The sequence below is a fragment of the Eretmochelys imbricata genome, chromosome 7 (assembly GCF_965152235.1).
Source record: "Eretmochelys imbricata isolate rEreImb1 chromosome 7, rEreImb1.hap1, whole genome shotgun sequence".
NCBI classification, from domain to species: domain Eukaryota; kingdom Metazoa; phylum Chordata; order Testudines; family Cheloniidae; genus Eretmochelys; species Eretmochelys imbricata.
The window spans coordinates 98154391-98180474 of record NC_135578.1 but is presented as its reverse complement, the minus strand read 5'-3'; the positions used below and the strand labels follow the sequence as shown (position 1 = coordinate 98180474).

Below are 26084 nucleotides of genomic sequence, written 5' to 3'. Positions count from 1 at the left end.
ATGGCAGAGCAGAGACAGGAGCGGAGGGAGCCCGACCTGCCCGCGTACTTCGCGGCCCTGGGCTCGGGCAGCCCCAAGCCCCGGCAGAAATTCGGGGGCATGTTCTGCAGCGTGGAAGGAGCCTTTGAAAACAAAACGCTGGACTTGGACGCGCTGAGCGGCGGCGGGAGAGGCGGCCAGACGCCGGAGCGAGGGGCGCTCCGCCAGCTCCCCGGCGACTCCCAAGGGCAGAGCGAGGCCGGCGGCGAGGCGCTGGGGAGCCGCAGCGCCCCCGCCCTCACCCCAGCCGGAGCGGAGCCTCCCCCGCCCGCTGCTGGGGCCGCAGGAGACGCGCCCGACGGCCACGCTCAGGTAACGGGGAAGCGGCGGCGCTCTGCGGGCGGAGGCAGCGGCCCGCGCAGCGCGCACGTTGCACGGGGAACCAGCACTTTCGTTCGGAAAACTTTATCGACAGCGTTACCCCGCGGCGCCAGCAATTCAGCCAAGGGGGGTGTCTGTGGGGGGCACAGTGTGGGCCCCAACGTCAATGGGAGCGTTACCAGGGGCGTCGGCCTGGGCAGGGCAGACCCCGCTGCCCTACTGGCCGGTACCAGCTGCCGGTTGGGACGTCCCAGCTCTAAGCCGCTGCCCAGCCTGGTCGGGGATGTTGCTGGAAACGGGGATCCAGGCAAAGGCAGCTGCCTTTCCGAGGCCATGCCAGGCTCGGGTGGCTCTGGGGTCTGCTGGGCTGCTCCATTTCATTTCCCTGAATCAATAGCAGCCTCCGCAGAGGACCGGGTGCCAGGTGCAGCCTGATTATTTGTTCTCATTACAAAAGGATTAGGGGGTTTGTCAGGCGAGCAATTTGACTCTGACTTTTAAGTGCAGGCCAAATGTATTCCCATCCATGGCCCCTTGGCCCAGAAAACCAGCCCAGAGCTGAACTGCTACATGTGGGGCATGCAGGGGTACACACCGGGCTTTATACAGAGAGACAGAGAGAGAGAGACCAAATGAGTCATTTGCCTGCTGCCCAGTCAGGAGAACATCAGTCTGGTCATACTCATACTGGGTCCTACCAAGGGTCCATCTAGCCCTGTATCCTAACTCCAGTAGTGGCCATGCCAGATGCTTCAGAGGGAGTAGACAGAACAGGGCAATTTATGGAGTGCCCCATCCCCTGTTGTCCAAAGGCCGGGAGGCTTTCCAAGCCAAGGGGTCCATGTCTCTGCTGCACTGGAGACCAAGCTAGTTCCACTAGTCAATGGGAGCACTGGGAAAGACGCCCTAAGAGTCTGGAAAGGAGTTGATGGCCGAGCTTGAGTGCTTTAATGGCAGCACGGTGAAGCCCTCGATCAGGCCCCTAACAGGGTGGAAGCTCAGGGTACTGATGCGGACAAGCCCCGACTCCCTATGACTCCGATGGGAATTGCTGGAAGGTGGCTTTGAAGAGGAAAGAAAGGCCTATTTGTGCTGACAAGTGATTTGTACTAAATAACTGTAAAGACTAAACTTGGCTTACCCGGTGGGCCCCCCCACACGCACACACACACTCCGTGGGTACAGTCCTAGCCAGATGCCAGGGGCATAAATGAAATCAAGCGCTTTAGAAATCTGCAGAGCATAAATCTTCAGACTTAAGAACAAACTTTCCTGACCAAAGATTCACAGAAATATATGGAGCTGCAGGATGGAAACAATGAGCCATTGGCAAGGCTCTGCCTGACACCCTCCCTCCCTGGCTCCTGGGGGCCGCGCACAGACAGCCCAGCCATTGCTGGCCTTGGCGGGCCTGCTCTTTCTTGGCAGGCAGGCTGGTGGCGGGGTGGGGAAAGCCGGCTTTTGTTCGCGGTGCCAGGAGAGCGGGGAAGTGGCTGGTGCCTGGGGAAAGGCCCCGGCGGGCTGTCTGCATGGCTGCCTCTCTGGCGGCTGCTGCCGGGGAAGCATGAGCCTGGAATGCTAATCAGGCAGCTGCGAAGCGAGGCTGCGGGACTGCCAGAGCAGGGGGAGCCACCGAGCTCTCCAAGAACAACAGGCAGCCAGGGAGGAACAAACACAGACGCCACAAAAAGCCGCCCGCTCCGGCCACTCCGCCGAGGAGAGCCAGCCCCAGAGCCAGCAGGGACCCCCCCCCCCCCAGGCCCCGCAGCGCACCTGCTGAGGGTGGGTTCCTGCCCCTTGCGCTCGCTCGGAAAGGAGAGGCAGCTGCGGGAAGATGTCGTACCAAGGCAAGAAGAACATCCCCCGGATCACGGTGAGAGGGAGGCCCAGGCAGCCCGGGGCCTGGCGGGGTGGCGGCTGGGGCTGCTCCCCTTTCCTTTTAGAAGGGCATTTCTCTGTGCCGAACCTCCGGTCGGCCTTTTTATTCGCAGCAGCCCGGGCGCAGCGGGCAGCTATCGGCCGGGAGCTGCTGGGTTTGCTGCAGGGCAGGAGGCGGGAGGGTGATGGGGCCACAATAACCGATCCAGCACCCTGGCAGCGCTCAGGGGACAGGGGCCGTAAAGGAGAAACGTGCGGTAGCCGGGCAGCGCGGGGAAGGAGACACGGACTCGGAAATATGGGCGGTGGGGTTATTTCATGCTCGTTTTAAGATTGGGGACGGCAGGAGATGCTGGCGGAGCAGCTCCCTAGCGAGTGCTGTGATTGCGTCTCTGCCATGGCTGCGCTGCCCGCCCTGTAATCCGGGCTCCGTGTCTGGGCGGCGCGGGGACGGGGGCTGGCCTGGCCATATCAAATATTTCTCTGCTGCATTCCCCAAATCTCAGCGGAGACAATCATGCCCCAGTAAAAAGGTCCCTGGCAGGGAGCTCGGACGGTCAGCAAACACGTTAGGAAAACAATGCGCACGGTGAGGTTGCAGATACCTACCAAGTCCCAGAGACGCCTGAGAGTAGGGGCTTTTCCCGACTCCGGGAGGAAGAGGAGAATGTATGTTGATCAGCAGCTTTGCAAATCATTCAGGCCATTGAATCTGCTTTATTTCTGCTAAGAAGCTGGCGCTCCCTTGTTTCCTAGCTCATTCCCTTTCAGGCCCTAATTTCTCATAAAGGGTTGAGGGGGCCGAAGGACACAGCAGTTTGAATGTGCTTATATTGCCTTGTCCTTAGAGAGCAACATCTTTTCTCCCAGCCTACGAGTTCAGAAAATAAAAAAATAACGTGAGTGACTAAGCATGGACTTTGATAACTTTGGACTTGCTTAGGTGCCTAAGATAAAGTGTCTATTCGAATTTCATGTATTTATTCCCTCAATTTAGGTTGCAGGGCCATATTTTTGCCTAGTTCTGCAACATTTTAGGGAGATTGGAAAAGAATAATTATTAATAATAATTAGTATTTTTGAAATATAGTTCTAAAGCATCATTTATAGATACATTATTCCTTAAGCAAGATGGGATGTGGGTTTTAGTTCTGAAATGAAATCAGACCTGGTAGAGCAAAACAGGAGGAAGTTGAAAGAGTATTCTTGGGGTTGGTCTTAGGCCTTTGTTACTACAAGCGTCCTATGAAAGCCTTTTGGAGAATTAGCGTGGTCCTTTGTTGAACATAACCTGACTTGAACTCAGAGAGGTTTCTGCAGCATTATATTGTCAGGAAGAGGCCCTTGTACAACAATAGGCATCTGCTTTTCGGATCTTGTGTGCACCTGCTTATTATCTTTCACACACCAGGGCAGCCATGTTACCTAAGAGACTACAAATATTGCTTTTTAAAGAAAGGCAAACATACATATCTTTGAATCTGAAGGGTCTATTCTGCAGGACCGCCACATTATATTTGGAAATTAACAGAAATAAAATTTAAAAAGTATGATTTTCTATATTTAATCAGGACTTAATGTTTACTGTCTTCTTTCCCCATCAGCCCTGATCCCCATAGTCTTCTTACTCCTGGTTCATAAACCCATATCCTCTGGTCCATCCTGTAAACCCAAAGTACTGAAAAGCGAGAATACTGTAGCTCATTCACTGCAGTGGGCCTCACTCCATCCTCCATCTCTCATCACCATTGTGTTGTGGAGGAATGTGCCACACCACCCCTCAGGTCCCTATCACTGTTGTAACAGGAGCCTCCTTACCCTGATTGCCAGGACTTTTGTGGAGGAGGGGAGAAACCTTTGAGCAGCATGTTTTCTTCTTCTTCTTGGCTGGTGGGCTCTAAAATGGAGCCGCACAAGGGGAGAGAGAAATAGCACTGAGTCCCCTTTAAAAGTGTTCATTGAGTAAGTGACATTGAGTAAGCCAGAGAGAATCAGCCTGCATATGTGACAGGTTGTAAGGGACTCAGAGAGTTCAGTAAAAGCCTGGTAAGAACATCTGGCATTTTGTGGTTGTTACAGAGTGGGTGTGCTTTCAGAGCAGGGACTGGCCTGTATATTTGCATAGTGGAGGAGGCCAATAGAGCTCCCCTGGGTCAGTGAATGTGGTGGCTCTTTTTGGCTGGGAAGCAAGAAAAATAGACTAAGGGCTGTGGAATATAAATGAAATATGTTTTGGAGTTTTCATAAACACAGCAAAATTGTTTAGTAGCTTTATTCATACCCCTTTGACCCAGACTGAAAAATCAAGGCCCAGAAGTGGTGTTCTGTGATTAATTTTATAATTGCACATTTCTCTGGTCCTGTAATCCACTCTCCTAGACTGTATTGTCACATGTTGTTACATCCAGCAATTATTTTTAAATGTGCATCAGAACCCTTAGCAGTGGCCATTGTAGCCCTGGGAGTAAATTCTTTAGAGTCACTGTAGGGGTCACAGTTGGAGGAAAAACTGTAATAAACTATGCTCCCGTTTCACATTTAAAAATATGAGCCTGATCCTACATTTTCTTATGCATCTAAAATGCCCAGTGTGGAAAATGAGAGCGATTAGTGAAGAATCCTTTGACTAATGTCAGAATCCTTTGGGATCTGTGAAGCCCGGGGCTGCAGGAAAATCTGATTTTGAGAACCTGGAAATGTTACCGTTAATCTCCACTTTCTTATGTAACAGTGGGTGCCTAGTCCTTTTCCTTGCAAAGAGAACCTAGAAAATGTAAACTGATACAAATCAAATGCTAGAGTTGAACATTTCTCATTGATTTCCCAAAAGATCACAGCCACTCCATCAGCTCCCCTAAAGCTGACCTTTCAGATCTGTGACACTCATGCCCGTTGATTCCTCAATTTCTGTGAGAACCTCAGACCAGTTGCCATGTGTACAAGGGCAGTACCACTTTGGATACCCCTAATATTGCTGGGCCTGCTGCAAGCTGCCTCCCAGCCAGCTGTCTGCAAATACAATGGCTCCTCAACTTAGCAGCCAAAGTGGCCACTGGCCACAATGAGGCACCTTAATATCATGAGAATCAGCATGGTCTAGTGGGCTATCACAGCACTGAGAGCAAGTAACACTTGCATTCCAGTCTCAGTTCTGACACTGACTTCATCTGTGGCCTCAGTCAGCTACTTAAACTTTCTGCTTCAGTTTCCCCATCAGTGAAATAGGGAGAGTAATAGTTACCTTCCTCAGAAAGAGGTTATGATAACTTATTGAATTGCTGTTTTCAATTCACTTATACAAGTGCTAAAATTCACTCGAATGCACAGAAAATCTGCCAGTAACAGCATTTGGGGGAGGCCAAGCAAGCAACTTCACATCCATGGCTTCGGTGCACAACTGTCCCTTACAAACACTTTTTAAAATGTTGGCACATATGCACAGACTGCAGCATAAATAACTGGTCTCCACATCTGCAGAAGGAGGCTGATAGTGACCCTTTGTCTCTTATATAATATGAGTCAGTTAAGTGTACGTTTACCAAAAGGGTCATCACATCACCCCTCTCCAAAACCAGCAGGATGGCCTTGTGCTTATTAGTGTGATCATGTTGGGCAGGAGTTATTTATATTGGAGGGTGGAGCAAAAAATGTTTTGCAGAGCTACTCAAAGCTGTGGATGTGCAATTAATGAAAAAATGAGTAATATGTAACTTGCACTGTAGTATGTGAATGTTTTATTGTAACTTTGCCTTAATATTTTTTTTTAAAATCACTCCTTACATCTTCTGTGCAGCATACAGTTCTCTAGGCTTGTGCTGTGGAAAATATAGATTAAATCCCCTTTCTGGTTGATTTGAAGATGTTAAAACATGTTTTATTTGTATGTAAAATATATGTCATTTTAGTTTTAAATAATTCTTATACTTTTTATATGTGGAATACAGTCAGGCTTTGATATGAAATAGTTTGGGTGCATTTTTTAAACTAAATTGGACTAATAGACATGCAAAATATTTTGTCTCAGACTTTAAGTGCAGCAGGCAATTGTAGATTATTATGCATGAAGGCCTGTAATGAGTAAAACAACTTCTAAATAAAATAATCTTGGAAAACATATTTTTTTTTATTAGAGTGACCGGCTTCTAATCAAAGGAGGAAAGATCGTAAATGATGATCAATCATTTTATGCTGATATCTATGTGGAAGACAGTTTGATAAAGTAAGTTACTTAAGAAATATTTTGTATTACAATTTACATACTTAACATTGTTGGTGCAATTTAATATGAATAATCATTTCCAGAGACCCCTCTAATTTTCTCAGAAATATGTTCAAAATATTCTTTTGGAAAAAAATCAATAGTTCATAGGGCATTGGAAGAAAAAGCTGAAAGGAATACTTCCTTTCTTGAGTTCTAGCTGTGTTCTTGAAGGCAACAAGTAAAATGATCTTAGTTCTTAATGATCTTACTTCTTTAGTGGCTACTATCAAATTTGCGGTCACTGTTAGTACTAGTTGGGGAGTGGTCTAGGACTACATGAATGAAGAGAGCTGTGGGTCACATTTGATGCCCTGAAATGGGCTGGCCTGCGGGGCTGGTATTGGTGCTCTGCACTGCCATCCAGGAGAGACAGATCTGATCAATCCCATCCTAGAGTTAAGAAAGTTTTGGAGGCAGTGCTTTGCTAGTGGAGATGAGAGACTGGCTCACAATTCTCAAAAGCAACAGCTATGGGTCTGAATGAAATTTCATCCAAACTTCTGTTTCCAAAAGGATGGTGACGGTGATATGAGGCCTCACAAGAGAATATGCATCTAAGTCAGGAGAATATGGGAGAAACTTAGAGCTCCCTTAGAGTTCTGAAGACACCAACTACCCCCATTTCTCAAAAGAGAGCATAACTGATGTGCATTGGCAGCACAGTGTGGGAAAGCTTACAGAAACATGAGCACACACACATACTCACTTTTAACAACAGGAAGTTAATACATTTTTGTCTAAATGTTATTTGCGGCTAGTAGAACTTCTTAATACTGTTTTTAGGCAAATTGGAGAAAACCTGATAGTTCCTGGTGGCGTCAAAACTGTTGATGCCTATGGCCAGTTAGTTATGCCAGGAGGAATAGATGTCCACACTAGACTACAAATGCCTGTGATGGGAATGACCTCTGCTGATGACTTCTATCAAGGCACAAAAGCAGCCCTAGCAGGAGGAACCACCATGATACGTAAGTAGCATCATTGCAATGACTCTAAGAAGTACATCTTTCAAAAAGCAAATGAGGTGTCCCACCATCGAGAAGATTGCTCAGTGTCAGTTAACACAGGAGTGAGACTTTAGGTCTGACCAGGTTAGTTACAATTGTACTAAGTATTAAGTTCCCTTTAATAAACTCTGCTTTTGTTATATGTTCCTTTTTAAAATATAAAGATTCTACTTATTATGGGGCCACTTCCCCTTTATCATTGTAAGCTATACAGGGCACCTTTTTATTTGGGCCTTTTTAAATAGATGGTCACAGAAAATTTATATTTATATACCTTGCTTTTTGTAGGTGGAGAAAGAAAAGTGACTTGGTTACGAAATCAAATATTGCACTAGTTTCCAGCTCTGGGATTGTGAGAGCAAATACTTTTGAGGTTCAAAGTAAAAATTATTTTGATTACTCAATCTGATCCCAAGTAGACCTTACAAAACCACCACACAGTTCAGTCCAGTGTTTACTCACTGGAGGCACAGAACTGAACTATAAATGGTCTCACAGGTTAATACTGAGGAGTGTAGGTAGGTGTAGTGGGAAATACAGTACCTATGCATGACTGCCATTGCTAAAGTCAAAGGAAGCTGTGCACAAATATCTAAGAGCAGAATTTGGCCCCTGGCATGTATATGATAGCACACACCTGTCTCACATCACCATATTATCTAGACACAAGGAGATGAATCCAGGTTGTACTGTTAGCCACAACTTGGAATTGACTTGTTTTGCTGGTTTTTGTCTCAGTCTTAATGGAGTTAAACACAGTTTGGAAGCTTTCATATTCCTCATTTTTAATTATCGAATAATTTGCATTAAAATTTCTCCTTCCTACCATAGAAAACTGTTAGACAAATGCATATTTATGGGCATTATAATAATGTCCCTGTGTTATCCCATCATATAAAGGCTGCTGACACTCTGCAATATTTCTTCAGTTGACCATGTTTTCCCTGACTCTGGAATGAATCTGCTTGCTGCATATGACCAATGGAGAGAGTGTGCTGATAGCAAAGCCTGTTGTGATTATTCACTGCATATTGACATCACACGCTGGCATGAGTGCATAAAAGAGGAACTGGAAGCTCTAGTGAAAGACAAAGGTAAGGACAAAAAGACCAGTATTCTACTAACCTAGTTACCATCAAGAGTGAAAGTTAACACAAGAAAAAAGATCAGCTACTTTTTAGGGAAATATGCATCCCTCTAACATCAAGAAACCTCCTTTGGTAGTACAAGACAAAATTATTGGGCCTAGTTCTGAAGTCCTTACACTGTCAAGACTCCCACTGACTATATTGGAGATTTATCTGTGTAAGGAATTTAGGATTGGACCCATAGGGCCAAATTGTGCAAAATTACTTCACTTTTGTAATAAACTGGATATCAAGGGGTTAACCGGGTTACTCAGAGTATTATGGGTTGGAGCCATGCTCCATACCTTCTTCGCCTCTTGTTTAGTTAGTGGGTGCTTCCCCATTCCCCAGCCACTCTGTAATATAGTGGAATAAAGCAGCACATTCCCAGCCTGCAGTACTGAAAGTAGAGTGTATATCTTGTGCACTGACAGTCCCTTCACAGAAACTTGTACCTGTAGTTCCTGTATATAAGAACCCGTGGATATCTACCTAGTGGACATTGTCTACTGAAGAACTCACCCACCACAGGATTAGTGCATTTCACTAATATGTCGCATTAGTCACATATTTGGGGCTGTGTTTTGCGCTCAGACGCGCTACACAAATCTAATTGGCTTCAATGGCAATTGCAGTTGTACATTCAGGGACAGAATTTGTCAGTTAACACAGAGACTATTAATGAATCTTCCATTAAAATTCTCAGTGGTAGTTAAGGAAGCAGAAGCTGAAACCAGACATTTTTCATACTTACCCATATATAGTAATGAAATGGAGAGAATTTCATAGTGTGATTATAAGTTAAAAACAGTGTAAAGCAATACAATAGAAATTAACATGCTAGGCCCCAACACTAAATGAATCAGAGTACACATTAGATAGAAACGAGTTATGCATTTTGTGCAATATAGTATACGTAAGTGTTGTATACGTAATTCTATAACTAAAGGAAATTGTTTTGAATGTAGTGCTTTTGGCTTCAATTTGTACTTTTAGCTTTAATAAAATGATTCAAATACAGCACCTAGAAACGAGCCAGCATTAGAGCTTAGAATTCAAACCTGTTTGTGAAAAGGGTTAAGATTCAGATCCAGGAATCTGAACTCACCTGTGTGGTTTTGGTTCCCAGTTGTATCTAAAACTAGAAATGGGTTGTTGATTGGTTCTGGTTTAAATGCATCTAAAAACTAATGGCGGTACAACATCTTTCATGAACTACAACATTTGGGGCCCAAATCTCATAAGAACAGCTACAAGTTTTCATCCCCCTTAGTCAAAATCTGAACCCTAGCCTTGATTCAATCTCAATCCTCAACACTAGTCTAAAAACCTTACCTAGATCTGAACACCACCTTTTCCATCCCTCTCTAACAGACATGAGTGATTTGTTTTCAGCTGTGACAATAAACATACATGTAATTTATTTTTTTTAAGGTGTGAACTCCTTTCTAGTTTTCATGGCTTATAAAGACAAGCTCCAGTGCACTGATGCCCAGGTAACACAGAATAACTGAAATGCAAAACAGTAATCAACTACACTTTTTATAAACTGTACCTATCTGACTCTAGAAAATTCTTTCCTTCCTTCCTGACAGATGTATGAAATATTCAGCATTATTCGCGACCTGGGTGCCATTGCCCAAGTGCATGCTGAAAATGGAGACATCATTGACGAGGTATAGTAAATGTATCCATTTAAATTAAAAACTAGTCACAATATTAATTTAGGCCAAAATGCTGCCCTGAAATGGAGTGGCTGCACAACGGGCAGTATGGGGCAGAGCAGTGCCAGACACACTTCCAGCATTTGAGTCATCCTGCCAGCTCAGAAACAGGTGGCACAAAGCTGGCCAGGAGGCATACATTGTTGGGAGCCCCTGGCTACTTCTGTGAAAAGAATCAGCATATGCTCCACTAGTGCATGCTGCCAGTCACAGTATCACGCAGATCGTACTCCGATTGAAATTATTGGCAAAACTTTCATTGGCTTCAGTGGCTGAGTTAAGGAAACATGAGAGTCCTGGAGATGAACTTCAAGGATATCTGCAGAAGGGAATATGGATGGTACAGAAATAAAAATTTGATAAATTTGCCAGTAGAGCAAACCTTCTTGGGTCTGCAGTGTAGTGGCCAGTACAGAAGCTGGTCTCTCTCCTCAGTGCTCCCTGCAGTGTTAGGTTGGTATTCTGCCCTGATAAGGCATGTGGGAGGTAGAGGTAAATTGCTCTCTACATCTTTTTCCCTGCCTAGTCCACCCACCCACACAACAAGGCAGGACTTGGCCTTTAGGATAAGCTGATTACCTGAGCTTTGGAGGGAGTGGACTGGCAGCAAAGCCTGTTGTGACATCATATATTGGCAGAAGAGCTTGGAAGGAGATCTGGAGTCCTTATTAAAAGCAGAGGCATCATGCTGATTGTTTGCGTCCAGTTGGTTATCATCACATGTACATTTATAACAGCTGTCTGCAGATTTTAGGGATTTTTACTTCTCTAAACTGTGCCTGCTTTTGGAGATGTCTTATTCTCATTTTGTTTAAAAATTGGAGGCTCTAGCCCTGAACATTCAAGAGATTTGAGGCTTTCACAGTAGTGTACATTTCAGATGGACACGTAGTTCCAAATGTAGGGTCAAATAGCAACAAGGGAGTATTTTGCATTCAAAATTTGTATTGATTTTCATTCTACCTGTCTCTAGTCTAGCCTAGAAAAATGTGAAATAAATGTTTGGAATATACAATGCAGAATAGAAGTAAACTTGTCATTCATTCTGAATAAGAATCAGGTAACTGAATGGGCAGTATTATATAAGAGAGGACTTTATAATTAAATGCCATTTCTCAACACTTCAGGTAGCCTTTTTGTATCAAACAGGCCTGAACGTAAAACCAGTTTTCCCCACTAGGATTTTTCATTCTCCCTAGCTGGCTGTTAAACATAGTGTGATCCCAAGCAGTTCAATATCTTCAAAAGTATTTATTTAAGCTGCAGCATGATAACATTAGAGCCCTTGAGGTGAACTTCCAGGATATTTGCAAAGGGAACATGGATGGTACAGAAATAAAAATTCCATAAATTTGGCAGCAGACTGTTCACAGAGGGCAGCAGAAAATTACAGAATCCACCCCTCCACTGATGATGGGTAGGAGTCAGCACTGCACAAAATGTGGACAATGCTAGATAAGAAGGGGTGTGGTCAGGACAGCCAAGGAATGTGCTGATTCAGCATATCCCCTGAACAGCGTCTGCTGACAGGAATAATTAGCAATTACTAGCAATAACTGCAATTTAAAGCTGTCCTTCCCCAGCAAAAACCCTGAGAGAGGGCAAACAATGGAAATACTCCTGGGTGGCTCCTCATATGATGCAGAGGGCCAAGATGGCACAGGGAGGTGTAAAATATACATGGTTATAACTATTTGATTAGTTGTGGAAAAATGGCATTTAACACGCACCTGCACTCTGCCCATCCATCTTTGCTGGGAATGCCTCCAACATTCCATGCTGTGAGCAGTTTCAAACAGCCACATTCCCTCCTACCCCTGAACAGCCTGTTAAAGAAACATTTCCTTCACCTTCCCCCTGCTCCCTGCAATATGGGGTTTTCTTCACAAACATTACAGTGGCCTGAGGGTCAGGATGGGCAATAGTCAGCCCTTCAGTAATGACAGGTTTAGGATCGTATATCTTGCCCTCTTTCAGAGCTGCCATGGCTGCTTTACCAATAGGTAAACTAGGCAGCTGCCTAGGGTGGAAGATTTCTGGCCAGCTGCTTTTGGCAGCAGATTTGGCCTGGTTGCCCCCCATCATGACAAAGAGGTGGCTGGGCCAAATCTGCCCCCCAAGCGTATGAAGAGGTGAGCAGCACACTGAAGTTTTTCCGAGTGTGGCAGATTATATTTAGTGGCCTCTGCAGAGCTGGCAAAGGGAGCTCTATTTCATTGGTGGATGGTGAGATTCCCAGCTTACTGATGGAACACACAGCATTTGTTCTTAGCCCTAGAGATGTTTCTCCAGTGTTAGTTATAATTTTCTCTCTCTCTGAGGCCCATGCTTTCGCCTAATGCTAAGAGCAAGGAGCTGAACTCCCTCTACCTCTATTGGCTTCTGTAGTAGTTGAGGGCAGCTATGGATGTGCTCAGTACCTCATGGGATCAGGCCAGTGTTTAATTTGTGCGAGGACTTTCCAGTGCCAAGCCCCAGCACCTCTAGGCTTGGCAGTTCATAGCCCCGGCACCTGGGCTTGCTGCATCAGTTATGAAAGTATAAAAATTACTTGAGTCCCAGCAGCTAATTGCTTGAGCCCTGGCACCTCTTTAATTACAAATTAAGCACTGGATCAGGCAACAGAGAAAACTGGCTCCACACGTTGAAGGCTATGAAAAAAATAATACTAATAAAGGTAATAACATTCCCCTGAAAATTGTGTGTGGGAGGGGATACACAGAATGCTGGACAGTGCAGTGTGGTATAAAGTCTTTTTCGATGCTCACTTGGGATGACCTGCATAAATCATTGCCACCAGGAATATGTATGGGACTTCACAAGCCCCTCAATCTGCACTTCTAAAAGGATAGGAATGCCTTGTGTGATGGAACTACCCAGCCTTCAGTCTCCTGTTCCACAGTGAGTTTGAAGTGCCTGAATGATTAGCCCAGGAAAAGCACATAGTTATCACTGCATATTGCTTAATTGTTTCTGAGCAAGTGAACACTACCAATATGTTGTCAAATCACTAGAGTGTAGTATGCTGAGTAGTATGACCAATCCCACTAGAATGTCTTGTTTATTATTGTCATAGCAGAGACTAGAGCATCTTCCTAAAATGCTCTAATTGTCATGGATATAAATGGTATTCCAGGATATTATTTAGGAATTTCCATACCCCTCAAGTACTTCTAGACATGATGTTCCAGTCCCACATTATTTTAGATTGTTTCCATCACTTACTGTTTCTCTCATTTTTCTACATTCACTTAGGAGCAAAAGAGACTGTTGGAACTTGGAATTACTGGGCCAGAAGGGCATGTTCTTAGCCACCCAGAGGAGGTAATATCTTAAGTTCTTCAAATGGACATGTTTAGCGCTTTAGAGAAGTCTCCACTCATGTTCATTCAACTAAAAGAGATGTGGTAAGATGTCACCTGGTTGTGTTCTTGTTTCCCAAGGTTGAAGCAGAGGCAGTGTACCGTGCAATTACAATAGCAAAACAAGCCAACTGCCCATTGTATGTCACAAAAGTAATGAGCAAAGGTGCTGCAGATGTGATAGCTCAAGCAAAACGAAAAGGTAAAACACCACTTCACATTTACACACTAATTAAAACTTTTTACTTGTCTGCAATAAAAGGGAGTTAAGAGTTCATAATGAGCCAATTTCTAGTACACCTGAAAAGCACAAAACTTGATGTTAGCTTCAGTTTTCAAAATGTACTGGAGTTTAATTGCACTGAAGTGAACTCAAAAGAGTTGAAGAGATTGGCTGAAGACTTTGCAAGACACAAGCCTCATTAGGTGGAGTTGGAAAAAAATGTCAAGAATTAATTTCCAACCTCTTGTCATGCTTTGAATGGAAAAAATGAAACTGGGAATGACTGAGAACTCAAACTGCTGACACACTGGGAACTAATAGAAATATTCCTCCAAGGAAACAAGGTAACACAATACCTAGAATTTAGTAATTCAGACCGATCCTCAGCTGGGGATCTCCATTGAAGCCAATGGAGCTGTGTTGACTTACACCAACTGGGATGGGAATCTGGCCCACAGTGCATGGACGTGAGTGACAGAAGTGAGCGACAGAAATATCCAGTCATAAACATACAAGACTGTGTCTATCCCAGGTGTAAATCAACTGATTTAAATGGAGTTACATCAGGAGGGTGCATTTTGCCCACAGTTTTTGTGTAATTTTTGGTATCTCATTGAGAGGGATTTTTAAACACTTTCCCCTCCCTGTTACAAATAAGGAGCCATGTCCTGAAGTGTTTGTTCTGCTTTCTTTGGCCTTTCTCAGCAAAAAATAGGACTGAATAGACTCTAGGGTTTGGCCAAGGCTGTTTTTTGATTGGTACTTTGTACTTTTACAAGGAATACTGTTCAATTTTGTAGCAATCTGATTGGCTGACAGAAATTCAGAAAACTGAAACACAGAGAAACTGGCTCAAACCATCTTTTATTCCTAATCTTAGCATTTGTCTACACTGTGAGAAAAGAGAGTACACCATCGGGAGTATGTTACATATTTTCAGATTATGTATTAGCATTATTATTCTTTAGGCACAGTTGTGTATGGAGAGCCAATTACAGCGAGTCTTGGCACTGATGGATCACACTACTGGAGTAAGAATTGGGCCAAAGCTGCAGCCTTTGTTACATCCCCTCCAGTTAGCCCTGACCCTACTACATCTGATTATCTCACTTCTCTGTTATCATGGTGAGTTGGCAAGGAGAATAAATGACAGTGGCATGCGGAACAAAACCCAGTCCCTGGGGTTATTATTATTCAACCACAGAGATGGGCCCAAAGAGCAGAGTGGAGTTTTGATCCAATTGCCTTATAGTTCCATGCTGTCTGGATCTGGGGTTTTGGCTTAGGGTCTTCGCTAGTCATCACCAAAAAGCTCACTGAATAGAAGCATTCAACAGCACTCCTTGTCAACTAAAGTACTATTCAGCCTGAATAGGGATGGAAAAATCAGCTCCCAAAGTAACACATGAAGACTGTGTAGGGTGAGACTATTGACCTATAGAAGGGCAGCTATAGTAGTAAATATTCTGCCCTAATTAGTCTCCTGATGAGAATTATTTTGCATTCTCTGAGATTTCACAAAATTCTTCTCTCTAGAGGTGTGACTGGACTCTAGGGAAGCAAACAGATTTTATTTGATGAATCTTTTCCCTGTGGAATAATGTCCACTAACAGATAATAAAATATGCATATAATTCAATCTAAATACAGCCTTGACATAAATCAAGAAGGATGTTTCAGGGCTCCATAAGCAGATGTCTGCAGAGAGTCTCATTCCAGAGAACCACCTCAGCTCTCCCCTTTCTTTCTCCCAACCCTATCAGCCTATCTCAAATTTGTTGAGTTATAATAGATTCTGGTATATAGAATCTAGTTTTGTCCTGGGTCAGGCCGTAGCCAGGAATACACCTGATATAAAAGGTCCTTTAGAATAATTTCTTGAAAGGCTGTCAGGGCCAAAAGGATGGATCAAGAATCAAGACTGGGATGTTGATTTAAGGAGTGCAGTTCCTGGGGATTTAAGGTAACATTTTCAAAAGTATCTAGGCGCTTAAATCCAATGGACTTAAGAACTTAAATCACTTAGGCACCTTTGAAAATTTTACCCTAAGGATGAAATTCACTGCTGCACAGAAGGCTAAGCACAAGACCTATGAGCCATTTATGTCACACTTAACCCGCTACACAGGAGATAATTTCACTCTGAAAGAGTATATAATTGCATAGAAAAGGCCCTTGAATTATTACACTGAACAATACAATCTGAGCAATCAATTTTGTCCATTAACTGCATTTTGGTTTGTTTTAACTCAGTGGGGATCTGCAGGTTGCAGGCAGTGCCCACTGCACATTTACCACCGCTCAGAAGGCAGTAGGAAAGGATAACTTTACCCTTATTCCAGAGGGAACAAATGGCATTGAAGAAAGAATGTCAATAATTTGGGAGAAGTGTGTGGTAAGTAACTAAATAAGTGTAAATGTTTGCTGAATTATCAATGCAAGTGCGTGCAAGTGGCATTTTTGTCAGATATGAGGATTTAGACAATAGCAAGATTTTCTTTAATGGAAGTGAAAGAGGTACATGATCATCTTACATTGCTAAATGCCTCATTGTATGACATTATCTAGGCTGCTACTTAAAAAAGCTTTGCTAATGAGAGAAAATGTAACATTTGAATGTAAATATCTTGAAAGAGCTTCTTATTAGAAGAATATTCTATCCCATTCTGAACTGTGATCAGAAATAAAAGTCTATCCAGAAGATTTTTGTAAAGGCAAGAAATGGAGTTTCCATTTGTATTCTTTTCCAGTAGGCCTGGGCAAGATATATGGAATTTATTCATTTGTAATTTCTGCCACATTATAGTTCCCTCAGAATAAGTTGTGAGTCTCTGTGTTGACCTCAATAAGCTTTGGATCAGGTCCACAATGAATCCTGAGTGTAGTTTGTTATTAGAGACACAAGGTGGGTGAGGTAATATCTTTTATTGGACCAGCTTCTGTTGGGGAAAGACAAGCTTTCGAGCTACACAGAGCTCTTCTTCAGGTTTGTTATGTCAGCTGTGCTTTTTACAATGCACTAATTGTTTAGCCTATACTAAAAATGTTCACCTTTGAAAATATTGATCGTCATCTTCACTGGAGCCCTGTCTCTCTGTCTAGGTTCTTATACCTCACCCATCATTATACTATCTGAGCCCTTTCTTCTGGTACCTCCAGTTTCTTGTATCCTTCTCTGAGTAGCATGTTGAGGATCAATAACACTTAGGAAGCTCCGGTTCCAATAAACATGAAAATTTTCTATCTAAGACAAGAAATTATATAATCTGAAGACTGACTCACTTCAGTATCAACTAAAGAAAGTTCTGGATGTGAGCCCAGTACTTGCTGAGAGAAGTGAGTCCTATAGATGAAAGTGCTGCCAGATGAATGATAATACATAGTAGTTGCCATACATACCTCTCTGTAGCCTCACTTCACCATGTACACTTATTATTCAGTGTTGTGGGATGCAGTGTCTGTTGTGTTGAGCAGTATTCCTGTCATAGGAGTACCTACATAGTGACTATAAAATGGGAGCTGTAATCAGTTTTCAAACATGAGACATTCTAACAGTTTTTAATTACTAGTCCTGCAGGGACAGTCAATTTTTGAATTAAACGCGCGGCCCACGATTGTGCGATCTTCTCTATGTACAAATATCATAAATTCTAGATGAAATTGCAAATTCATTTCTGATAAGACCTCATTTTCTGGTAATAGTTTTCTTTTCTCAGTCTCCTTTCTTTCTGATTTCCAGGCCTCAGGGAAGATGGATGAGAATGATTTTGTAGCAGTGACCAGTACAAATGCAGCCAAAATCTTTAATTTTTATCCCAGGAAGGGACGAATTGCTGTAGGTTCTGATGCTGACCTAGTTATATGGAATCCCAAGGCTACAAAAATTGTCTCAGCAAAAACCCACCATCTGGTAAAATCATTTTGTGAGATTTAATTTCTTTTTTTTTATATAGGATTTTGCAACCAGGGTGTATTAGTGAAATAATGTATTCCCTTTAATCAGAGAGAAATTGAAACAGAGAGAATTTGGGTAAAATAATAGTATCATTGTTTATTAAATCTCAGTGGGAGAAGGGAAATAAATCCCTTTTGTTATTGGCATTTACTGCAATGGCACCAAAAATATGTAGAGTAATGCTCTAGAATAGTGCAGTAGTAAAACAATACATGATGACCATTCTTTTGCTGTAAATGTGATACTATTAGTATGTACTGTATAGGCATAGAAAAAAAATGTACAACCCTAACCTGAACATTTCCCTGTCCCAGCCTTTCTCCTGAATTCCACTGAATAACCTTGAATTGCTGAACATGTGGAATTTTAAAGGGCTTTAAAAGATTTAACTAAACTATTGAGATAGAAGTTTGTTTTAGTTAGCAAATTACTGGGATTGTTGATATATTCCCTGAGGGTTGGATAAATGCAAGGGCTGTACTCTTTCAGATGTAAAACTAAAAAGAGGAAGCAAGATTGATTCCATTTCGGACAGCTATGTAGGGACCATTCATACTGGAACAAACCCTGGGGTCCTTACTCTGTGTTTACTCAGCCCTTTCTCTGGTAAATTCCCACTTCACCAACTGGAACTTTAGGCTAACTTGTGGGGATGAATATCACCTACTTAGGAACGCCTCCTTACCCTTATCTCTGCAAATGATTCACCAGCTGAGAAACTACCCCCACTCTCAAAAGCCATTTGCCAAAGGGAATCTTTCAACAACATGAGTCTTATTGGAGAGCCAAACCCAGCTTTCCTACCCCTTCCCTGGTCCCAAATAGGCTTGTCTCTCTCTCTTTGGTAATATTCCACTGGGGAAAGACTCAGTGTCTGTTCAAACTGTACCTTCTCTAGGGTTTCCCAGTTCATAGGTATCCTAAAATGAACTCCCATTTGAAGGCTTAGTGATAAAACTACATGTAACGTTAGTAAAATGTAGAGGGTAGAACTGATTTAAATTATTTTGTTGAAATATTTTTGACAAAATATGACTTTTTGACCAAAAGGAAATATTTTTCAGAAAATGAAATTTTCTTGTCTTTTGTTTGAACAGAAACTGATGTGTTTCAGTTAAAAATTGCTTTTCAGTTTGATTTTCAATAAAGAAAAATTTGCCTTTGCTCTTCAGAAACCAAAAATTATTACCTTTGTATCAAAAATTGTTTTTGAAAGCTGAAGAAGATTTTTCATTTGGAGGTGGGGAGAATATTTTTAAAAAGAGAAAAAAAACTCCATGGGAAGTTTTGAAAAATGAAATGCTTTCAAATTTCCCACAAAATATAACTGGAATTTTTCAACCAGTTCAGCTAGACAACTTGCGGTTTCCTGACAAACATAGCAAAAGATTCCGTCAGTCCAGGGTAAGTTTCAGCAGAAGCCTGCTGGGGATTTAGGTTAAGCAATTGGAACTTATTCATACCTAAAATTGGGCTCTGGTTTGCTTCACAAATGGCATAGTGTGTGATTTAGGCTAGTACTAAATGTTCATGAATTTTGTTTGTCCATTCCAGTTTGCTTTAGCTCACCAAACTGATAGAGAATCTTATTTTTTCATATCTAATCTAAAGGATTATTTAAGGAATGATTAATTATACATGAAGAAGGCATTACAAAAATTGGGTAGGCTGTGGGTTTATGGCTTTTTTGTTCTTAGCCCTAAACTAACTCTGAATATCCTGGTTTGGATTTGTCAGAATGTGGAATGTAATATATTTGAAGGAACAGAGTGCCGTGGTTCTCCTACTGTGGTTATAAGTCAAGGAAAAGTTGTGCTGGAAGATGGAAACCTCTTTGTCATTCAAGGGTCTGGTCGCTTCGTTCCTAGAAAGACATTCCCTGATTTTGTTTATAAAAGAATAAAGGCAAGAAACAGGGTAAGGAGAATTTTTATTTGCAAGAAAACAATCTCTGTTCTGATTTATCCCTGTTTTCATATTGCTATTAGTGTTGTGTTGCAGCATCCCAGAGCCTTCTGGTAGGACCAAGAAGGGAAAGGGGGCCCTTTACAGGAGCAAAAATATAATTAATGTTATCTGCTTGTAGGCGTTGAAAACGTGTAAAACTATCCAATGACTGCTCTTGTGCATTGCCTGGCTTATGCATAAACAATGTTACTGTTCAAATGACAATTCTTACACCTGATACCACTTATTAATTCACATTCATCTTAAAATAAAAGAAAACTGTATTGAATACTAATATGCAGTTCCATCCAATATGTTGTATTGGATGATAAGGTATGTATTGGACAAATAGAATGTCTTCAAGGAGATTCAAGGGTAAACTAATCTACTAATTACAGGAGAGTAGACAGGAAAAGTACAAAGACGTAAGATGCATTATGTATCTAATTGCATGGTCCTTCTAAATTCAATTTGAAAGGTAAAAGATTTTAAAATAATGTATTTCATCTGAATGACATGATACGTTATAATGAAATGATGGCAACATTTTTACAATTTAATTGTAGATATTTCTCATTAGAGATGTCCTGGGCTGAGTGGGTCTCTGATATTTTTATTTCAAATAGCCAATGTAGGAAACCACACTTTGTGATACATCCCATAACGAAATTAATTAAGTTCTTCTCACAGGTCTTTTCAGCCATTGTTGGCAAACGCTTATTGCCTCCAATTGTGCAAATTGGTCATTAGTATGTTCTGGACAAATACTTTAAATCTGTTACATGCATGTTATTGTAGCAAGTATGTGCTCATCCAAGAATGTTTAGACTGGAGAAAATTCTAAACAATGTCAAAGTCAGTGGGGATTGCAGGGGAACAGGGAGTTCCTAATACCTCTCTGGATTTGACTTACTCTTTAGATTGCCCATTTGTGCCCTGGATTGCTAGTATGCAGGGTTGCTCCCTTCCTGCTTGCCATATCCCCTGTGCTGGCAACTGGGAGAAGGGGTAACATAGGAACTGGTAAGGCAATTCTGTCACAGGAATGATCTATTTCTGTATGTAAGTAAATAGTTAATAGATAAGGTGCCAATGCAACGAGCTCAGAAATATTTTCCATAGTTCCTTCACTTTATAGGACCAATAAGACTTATTCTACACCAGGGATCGGCAACCATTGGCAAGCAGCCCATCAGGGAAATCCGCTGGCGGGCTGGGATGGTTTGTTTACCTGCAGCATCCACAGATTCAGCCGATCACAGCTCCCACTGGGCATGGTGTGCCATTCCAGGCCTTGGGGGCTGCGGGAAGCAGCATGGGCCGAGGGATGTGCTGGCCGCCGCTTGCCGCAGCTCCCATTGGTCTGGAATGGCGAACTGCAGCCAGTGGGAGCTGCGATCTCTGAATCTGTGGACGCTGCAGGTAAACAAACCATCCCGGCCCGCCAGCGGATTTCCCTTATGGGCCACGTGCCAAAGGTTGCCGATCTCTGTTCTACACTAGCTTCCTTTGGTGACTCTTTATATCATCTCTTAGTTGCACCACGGCTCCATTTTTCCATGTGTTTTGTGGATGTTTTCATTATTTGATGTATGGAGGGCAAGTATCAGTAACCACTTCATTTCTCCCAGATACACCAATGCACGTCGGCAACTACAGCAATAACTACATGATGTTATTTACTGTAGCTTTTCTTTTCTCTGTGAATTCATTGCTGTAATAGAGGTACAACAGTGGAAGCCAGAACAAGTAAAAGAAACTGACAGAGCCCTTTAAAAACTATAAATCCTGTTCATGGCAGCTAGCCTTAGCTTTTAAAGCTGGTCATTTAAAACTAGAGTGGAAGTAATGATCTGTGCAGTGACCATATTACCTGCTCTCTCACCCACCTGCAGTCCTTCCTAAGTTTCTGGTATGGCCATGAAAATGAAACTTATCCTGTAATATGAAGAATTGCTCCTGTATGCTCTCCTACCTGCATTTTCCCATCATATCTTGCACCCTTCTTAACTGGCAGATAAGCGATTGCTAAGTCTGGTTGATCCCACTCGATGTGACAAAAGGCCTCCAGGCTATTTGCTACCAATCAAACTCCATCTATGTTATGTTTGAAAGTAAAAACATTGTGTCATTTTTCATCATCCAAGGAAGGCACTTTGCTAAATATAAACTTTTGCTCACATGAAGCTGGAGGTTCCTAGACTCTGAGTTAAGCATCAGATCAGGTGGTCGCTGATTGCTTGTGAAGTTAATTCATGTGGGCAGTCACATTTGATATTATGGGCAGTTAGTCTGGTTGTCTGCATTACGTTTTTTGGTCCCTTGTCTAGCAATGGCTTTTTGGAGAGAGAAAAGGGTCCAAAATGGTGTTGGAAAATATTGCATTGGATATCAGCTTTACACAGTTTTCAGTGTTACAGAGATGAAGATCAGATGGCATGACAGGTTAGCAATGAAAGTGAAATGCTATTTGAAAATGCAGAATAGTTATTCTTTACAATTTATATCTGTCCTGACTTCATTATGCTCAAACCCAACCCTTTTTCTATTTTCTAAATGCTCTGTTCTAGTTTTTTATCATAAAATGACTGGTACATTGTGTGGCTTGGGATGAGAAATGGCTATCTGCAGGTTATAATGTGAATGGAGTACTCGTAGCTATTTCTCTGCACTAACTTCAGATCTTTTTACCAGTCAAGAAGATGGATGGTTTAAAGTAGCACCTGATGCAATAGGACATTTTAATCATGCCCTGTCAAGTTCGGTTGAGTTGTGTCACATCAGAACTCACAACATACCAAAGGGAAAACAGAATGGAATGTGAGGTGGAAAAATGCCATTTTTGTGTGTTCTCTGTAACAAAAAATAAAAATACAGTAAGTCTTTTGCCAAAAATTATGCACTGCTCCTTCCTCATGTCCACTGCAAAGTTCCAGTCTAGCCCTGGAGAGGAAAATATTGATCTCAGTGTTAGGAGGTGAAGAATACTGGTTTAAAGAATCAACTGGATTGCAAGCTGTTCAGGGAAGGGCCAGTAACTTTCTGTGGTAGTGTACAGTGCTCAGCATGGACTGAGGCGCAGTAAAAATAAAGACATTAACAGGATGAATAGTAATAAAATTAATGATAGAACCCTGAAGACACACTGGGCTCGATTCTGACACATTGGGCTTGATTTATTTTCCCTAAGGCCCCTTTACACAGTTCTAGCAGTGTAAAGTGGCCTGAAACTGGGTGTTGTTGTAATTTAAGTTGAGAGCAGCGTAACGGCCTTAGTGTACCATGCTCACTGTGTCTAAGATACCCTGACAGCAAACACTTCCTATTTCATCTCTCTGTATTATACTTTGGGGGAGCCAGGATACCATATCATCACCAGGTGGCCAATTTAATGGAAAGGGACCTTTGTATGGGAGACTGACAAGGATGATGGAGCCCAAAACTGACCTGCCATTTTCTTTTTATGCCGGCCAAAATCTATGTAACTCCTTGTAAAATAATTTTCCAGAGCAAATGTTTAATGTTCTTTCTTCTCAAACAAATAACCTAAACCTATGTGCAACCCTACAATAATAAATCAGGATATGTATGATGGAGAGAAGAAAAATCAGTAAGGGAACAGATTTCAGCTTGAAGCTTCTCATCATTTCATTCAGAATCAACTCACATATTTATCCTCTATCTCACTACAGCTTGCTGAAATTCATGGTGTTCCCAGGGGGCTTTATGATGGGCCAGTTCATGATGTCATAGTGACTGCTAAAGCTGTAGCCCCCACTCCTACTTCAAGGATAGCTCCCTGTTCAGGCAAAATACCAACTCTTCCTGTCCGTAATCTGCATCAGTCAGGGTTCAGCTTGTCTGGTAAGTTTGCTCAGTGGGTACAGTAGCATTTGCAGGTAGAGATGAACATGGTTAGCTTAGACTGACTGAGAAGTGCAAATATTGTTTACAAACCATACCCCAGTCTTGCAGTGAGCTCCCTGCAGGCAGATCTGTGCACCCATGAGGAACCCTGCTGAAGTTAAGGCAACTCCAAATGGATGCTGGGGGTCCATTCAAATTGAGCTCAATGGCAGGGTCAGAGCTTATGTTATTTACTCAAGTAGAAGGAAAAGATTGAGGTCTAGAATTGCATAAGTAATTTCTGCTAATGTAAAAGACAAATTGTATTAATAACTAAGTTTATGTGATGATTGCCTTGCTGCTTTTGAGAAATCACTTTTCCTGCTACAGTACAATTTGCAGAGCTATCGTATCTTACATACAAAAGCAACACAAAATTCTTCCAGATGGTTGAAAGCTATCCATGCAAATACATTAAAGTATGTAGGTCACAAGATACCAGAGAGGATGCATGTCAAGTTTGAATTTAAAAATGAGGTGGCCAATGGATATGAAACAGAGAAGATAAAGGAGCCAAGGACAGGCATCAATCTGATGAGGTCTGACAACAGAGGTTGAAATCTTGGCCCCATTGAAATTGATGGCAAAATTCCTATTAACTTCACTGGGGCCAGGAATTCAGCCCGAGTTGTGTCCTTTTCTGATTCCATAAAAGAAGTGGTTGGATATGTAGGAAAGGAAGATGGCTGAGATGCAAACAAACAAAGAAAAGGCATCAAGTAGAATTATATGGTTAAAGCACAAAGGTCAGGACAGATGGGGAAGGAGAGAGTGAGAAGGAATCATAGTTACAGAAGAGAAAAGTACTAAACACATATATAGCAACTGACAAATTCAGCACTGTGGCTAGAGTGGAGGCAAGATGACAAATGTTCATGTACAGTAGCTTGTTTTAGGGGAGGTCATTGGCTAGATGAAAAGATAGTCTCTCAAGATTTTATTTAAAAAAGGGAGAATCACAACTAAACTAGTAGCTAGTAGGGGAAGTTGATATAAGGAGGAATGGTCACCCAGATCTTATAATGAATGCTCAGAGCAGCAGTACTTCAGCCAATGGCTGGGAGACTGTCACATCTCTATAAAGGCATAATACACTCACATAGAAGATTTGCTGCTTGTGAGTTTCCTGAATTGAAGATGCAAACCATGACAGCCATCCCTTTTTTTCCCTTTCATTAGGAAAGGGAAGAGTACTGCATATCTAGTTGTACAATGGTAGGTTTAAATTTATTTCATGTTCATTTTGATATATATCCTGGTGTAAATAAAGTTGAAATTTGACTTCTACATACAAAAAATCATGCTGTGAAAGATCGTTTCTGCTATTTTATCCACAGTGATGCAATTTTGAGTTTTATTTGAATCGTGGGAGTACCACACGCACTTTCTTAAGTTATTTGGCATATATGAACATCAAGCATGTGCTGCTCAACTTAGTGTCACACTGTATTTGGTGCATGAACATGTGTGCCATAGCTCAGAAGAATTTTGAAAGCAAATGCCACATTATACAGTGACGGATAAAACTCTGCACTTAATTGACTGAGATCACATGGATCCTAGACAGCTTTACTTGAAATGAAGTCCCAAAATGTTATTATCTGGAAACTATTTATTCATGGAGAAACAAACCATTACAAAGAATTTCTAGAATCAGTATGCAAAGGATCTTTCCAGGAAACCAGTTAGAATTTTCCAGTTCCTTCCAATCATAATACACTCTTTCATTGCATTTGACAGCATTTCCTATAATTAACCCTTTTAATTTAGTCTCATTATGGATCCTGGCATGTTTAGTTTCCCCACTACTAAGCTTGAAATATGCTTTGGTTAGATCTCAATCTGAGTGTGAAAACATAATAATGTTATTTAATCTTCAAATTATCAGTATAGTTTGTAGCTTCAGTGCTGATTAGGAGGGTTGGTAAAATTCAAAAGCATTTTAACTACAAATTACAAGATTCTACAGATCCTACAGTTCATTGGTTATGTCACTGCTGCATACCTTATTTATAAAGTTGTCCCAAAGTGTAAAAAGTGTAGGTATTTATTTTTGTTTGAATTTTATTGTTCAGTTTCCAAATCAATATGCATTAAGGACAAATAAATTGCTATTGATTACTCATGTACATATACCGTATATTGTTATGAACAAAAACATTTCATTTAATAATTCCTGTATTTAAATCAATGGGGTCGTCACTTGTTTGTAGCCCTTCAATTTCTATGTCTTCTTTTCTAGGATCTCAAACAGATGACCATATTGCAAGACGCCCTGCTCAAAAAATCATCGCACCCCCTGGTGGACGTTCCAATATTACATCTTTGTCATAA

General features: G+C 41.9%; 1 protein-coding gene across 2 annotated transcripts; it reads left to right on the top strand.

Moving 5' to 3' along the window:
• Nucleotides 1-26084, top strand: DPYSL4 (dihydropyrimidinase like 4). 2 transcript variants are annotated; one of them, XM_077821321.1, is made up of 14 exons: nt 1-351; nt 6369-6457; nt 7283-7467; nt 8436-8600; nt 10068-10129; nt 10229-10309; nt 13613-13681; nt 13801-13921; nt 14911-15067; nt 16196-16337; nt 17682-17852; nt 19635-19814; nt 23537-23708; nt 25993-26084. In XM_077821321.1, the coding sequence occupies exons 1-14, from the start codon at nt 1-3 to the stop codon at nt 26082-26084; spliced, it is 2037 nt and encodes a 678-aa protein (XP_077677447.1). The 2 variants fall into 2 exon arrangements, with proteins under 2 accessions (XP_077677447.1, XP_077677448.1); XM_077821322.1 differs by lacking the exon at nt 1-351 and adding an exon at nt 2195-2233.

Bases quoted from the DNA above. Each gene is read 5' to 3' on its own strand.
- DPYSL4 (XM_077821321.1), top strand. From the start codon at position 1: ATGGCAGAGCAGAGACAGGAGCGGAGGGAGCCCGACCTGCCCGCGTAC. The intron at 352-6,368 runs GTAACGGGGAAG...TTTTTTTATTAG, and splicing joins CGCCCGACGGCCACGCTCAG to AGTGACCGGCTTCTAATCAA. The intron at 17,853-19,634 runs GTAAAATCATTT...TGGATTTGTCAG, and splicing joins CAGCAAAAACCCACCATCTG to AATGTGGAATGTAATATATT.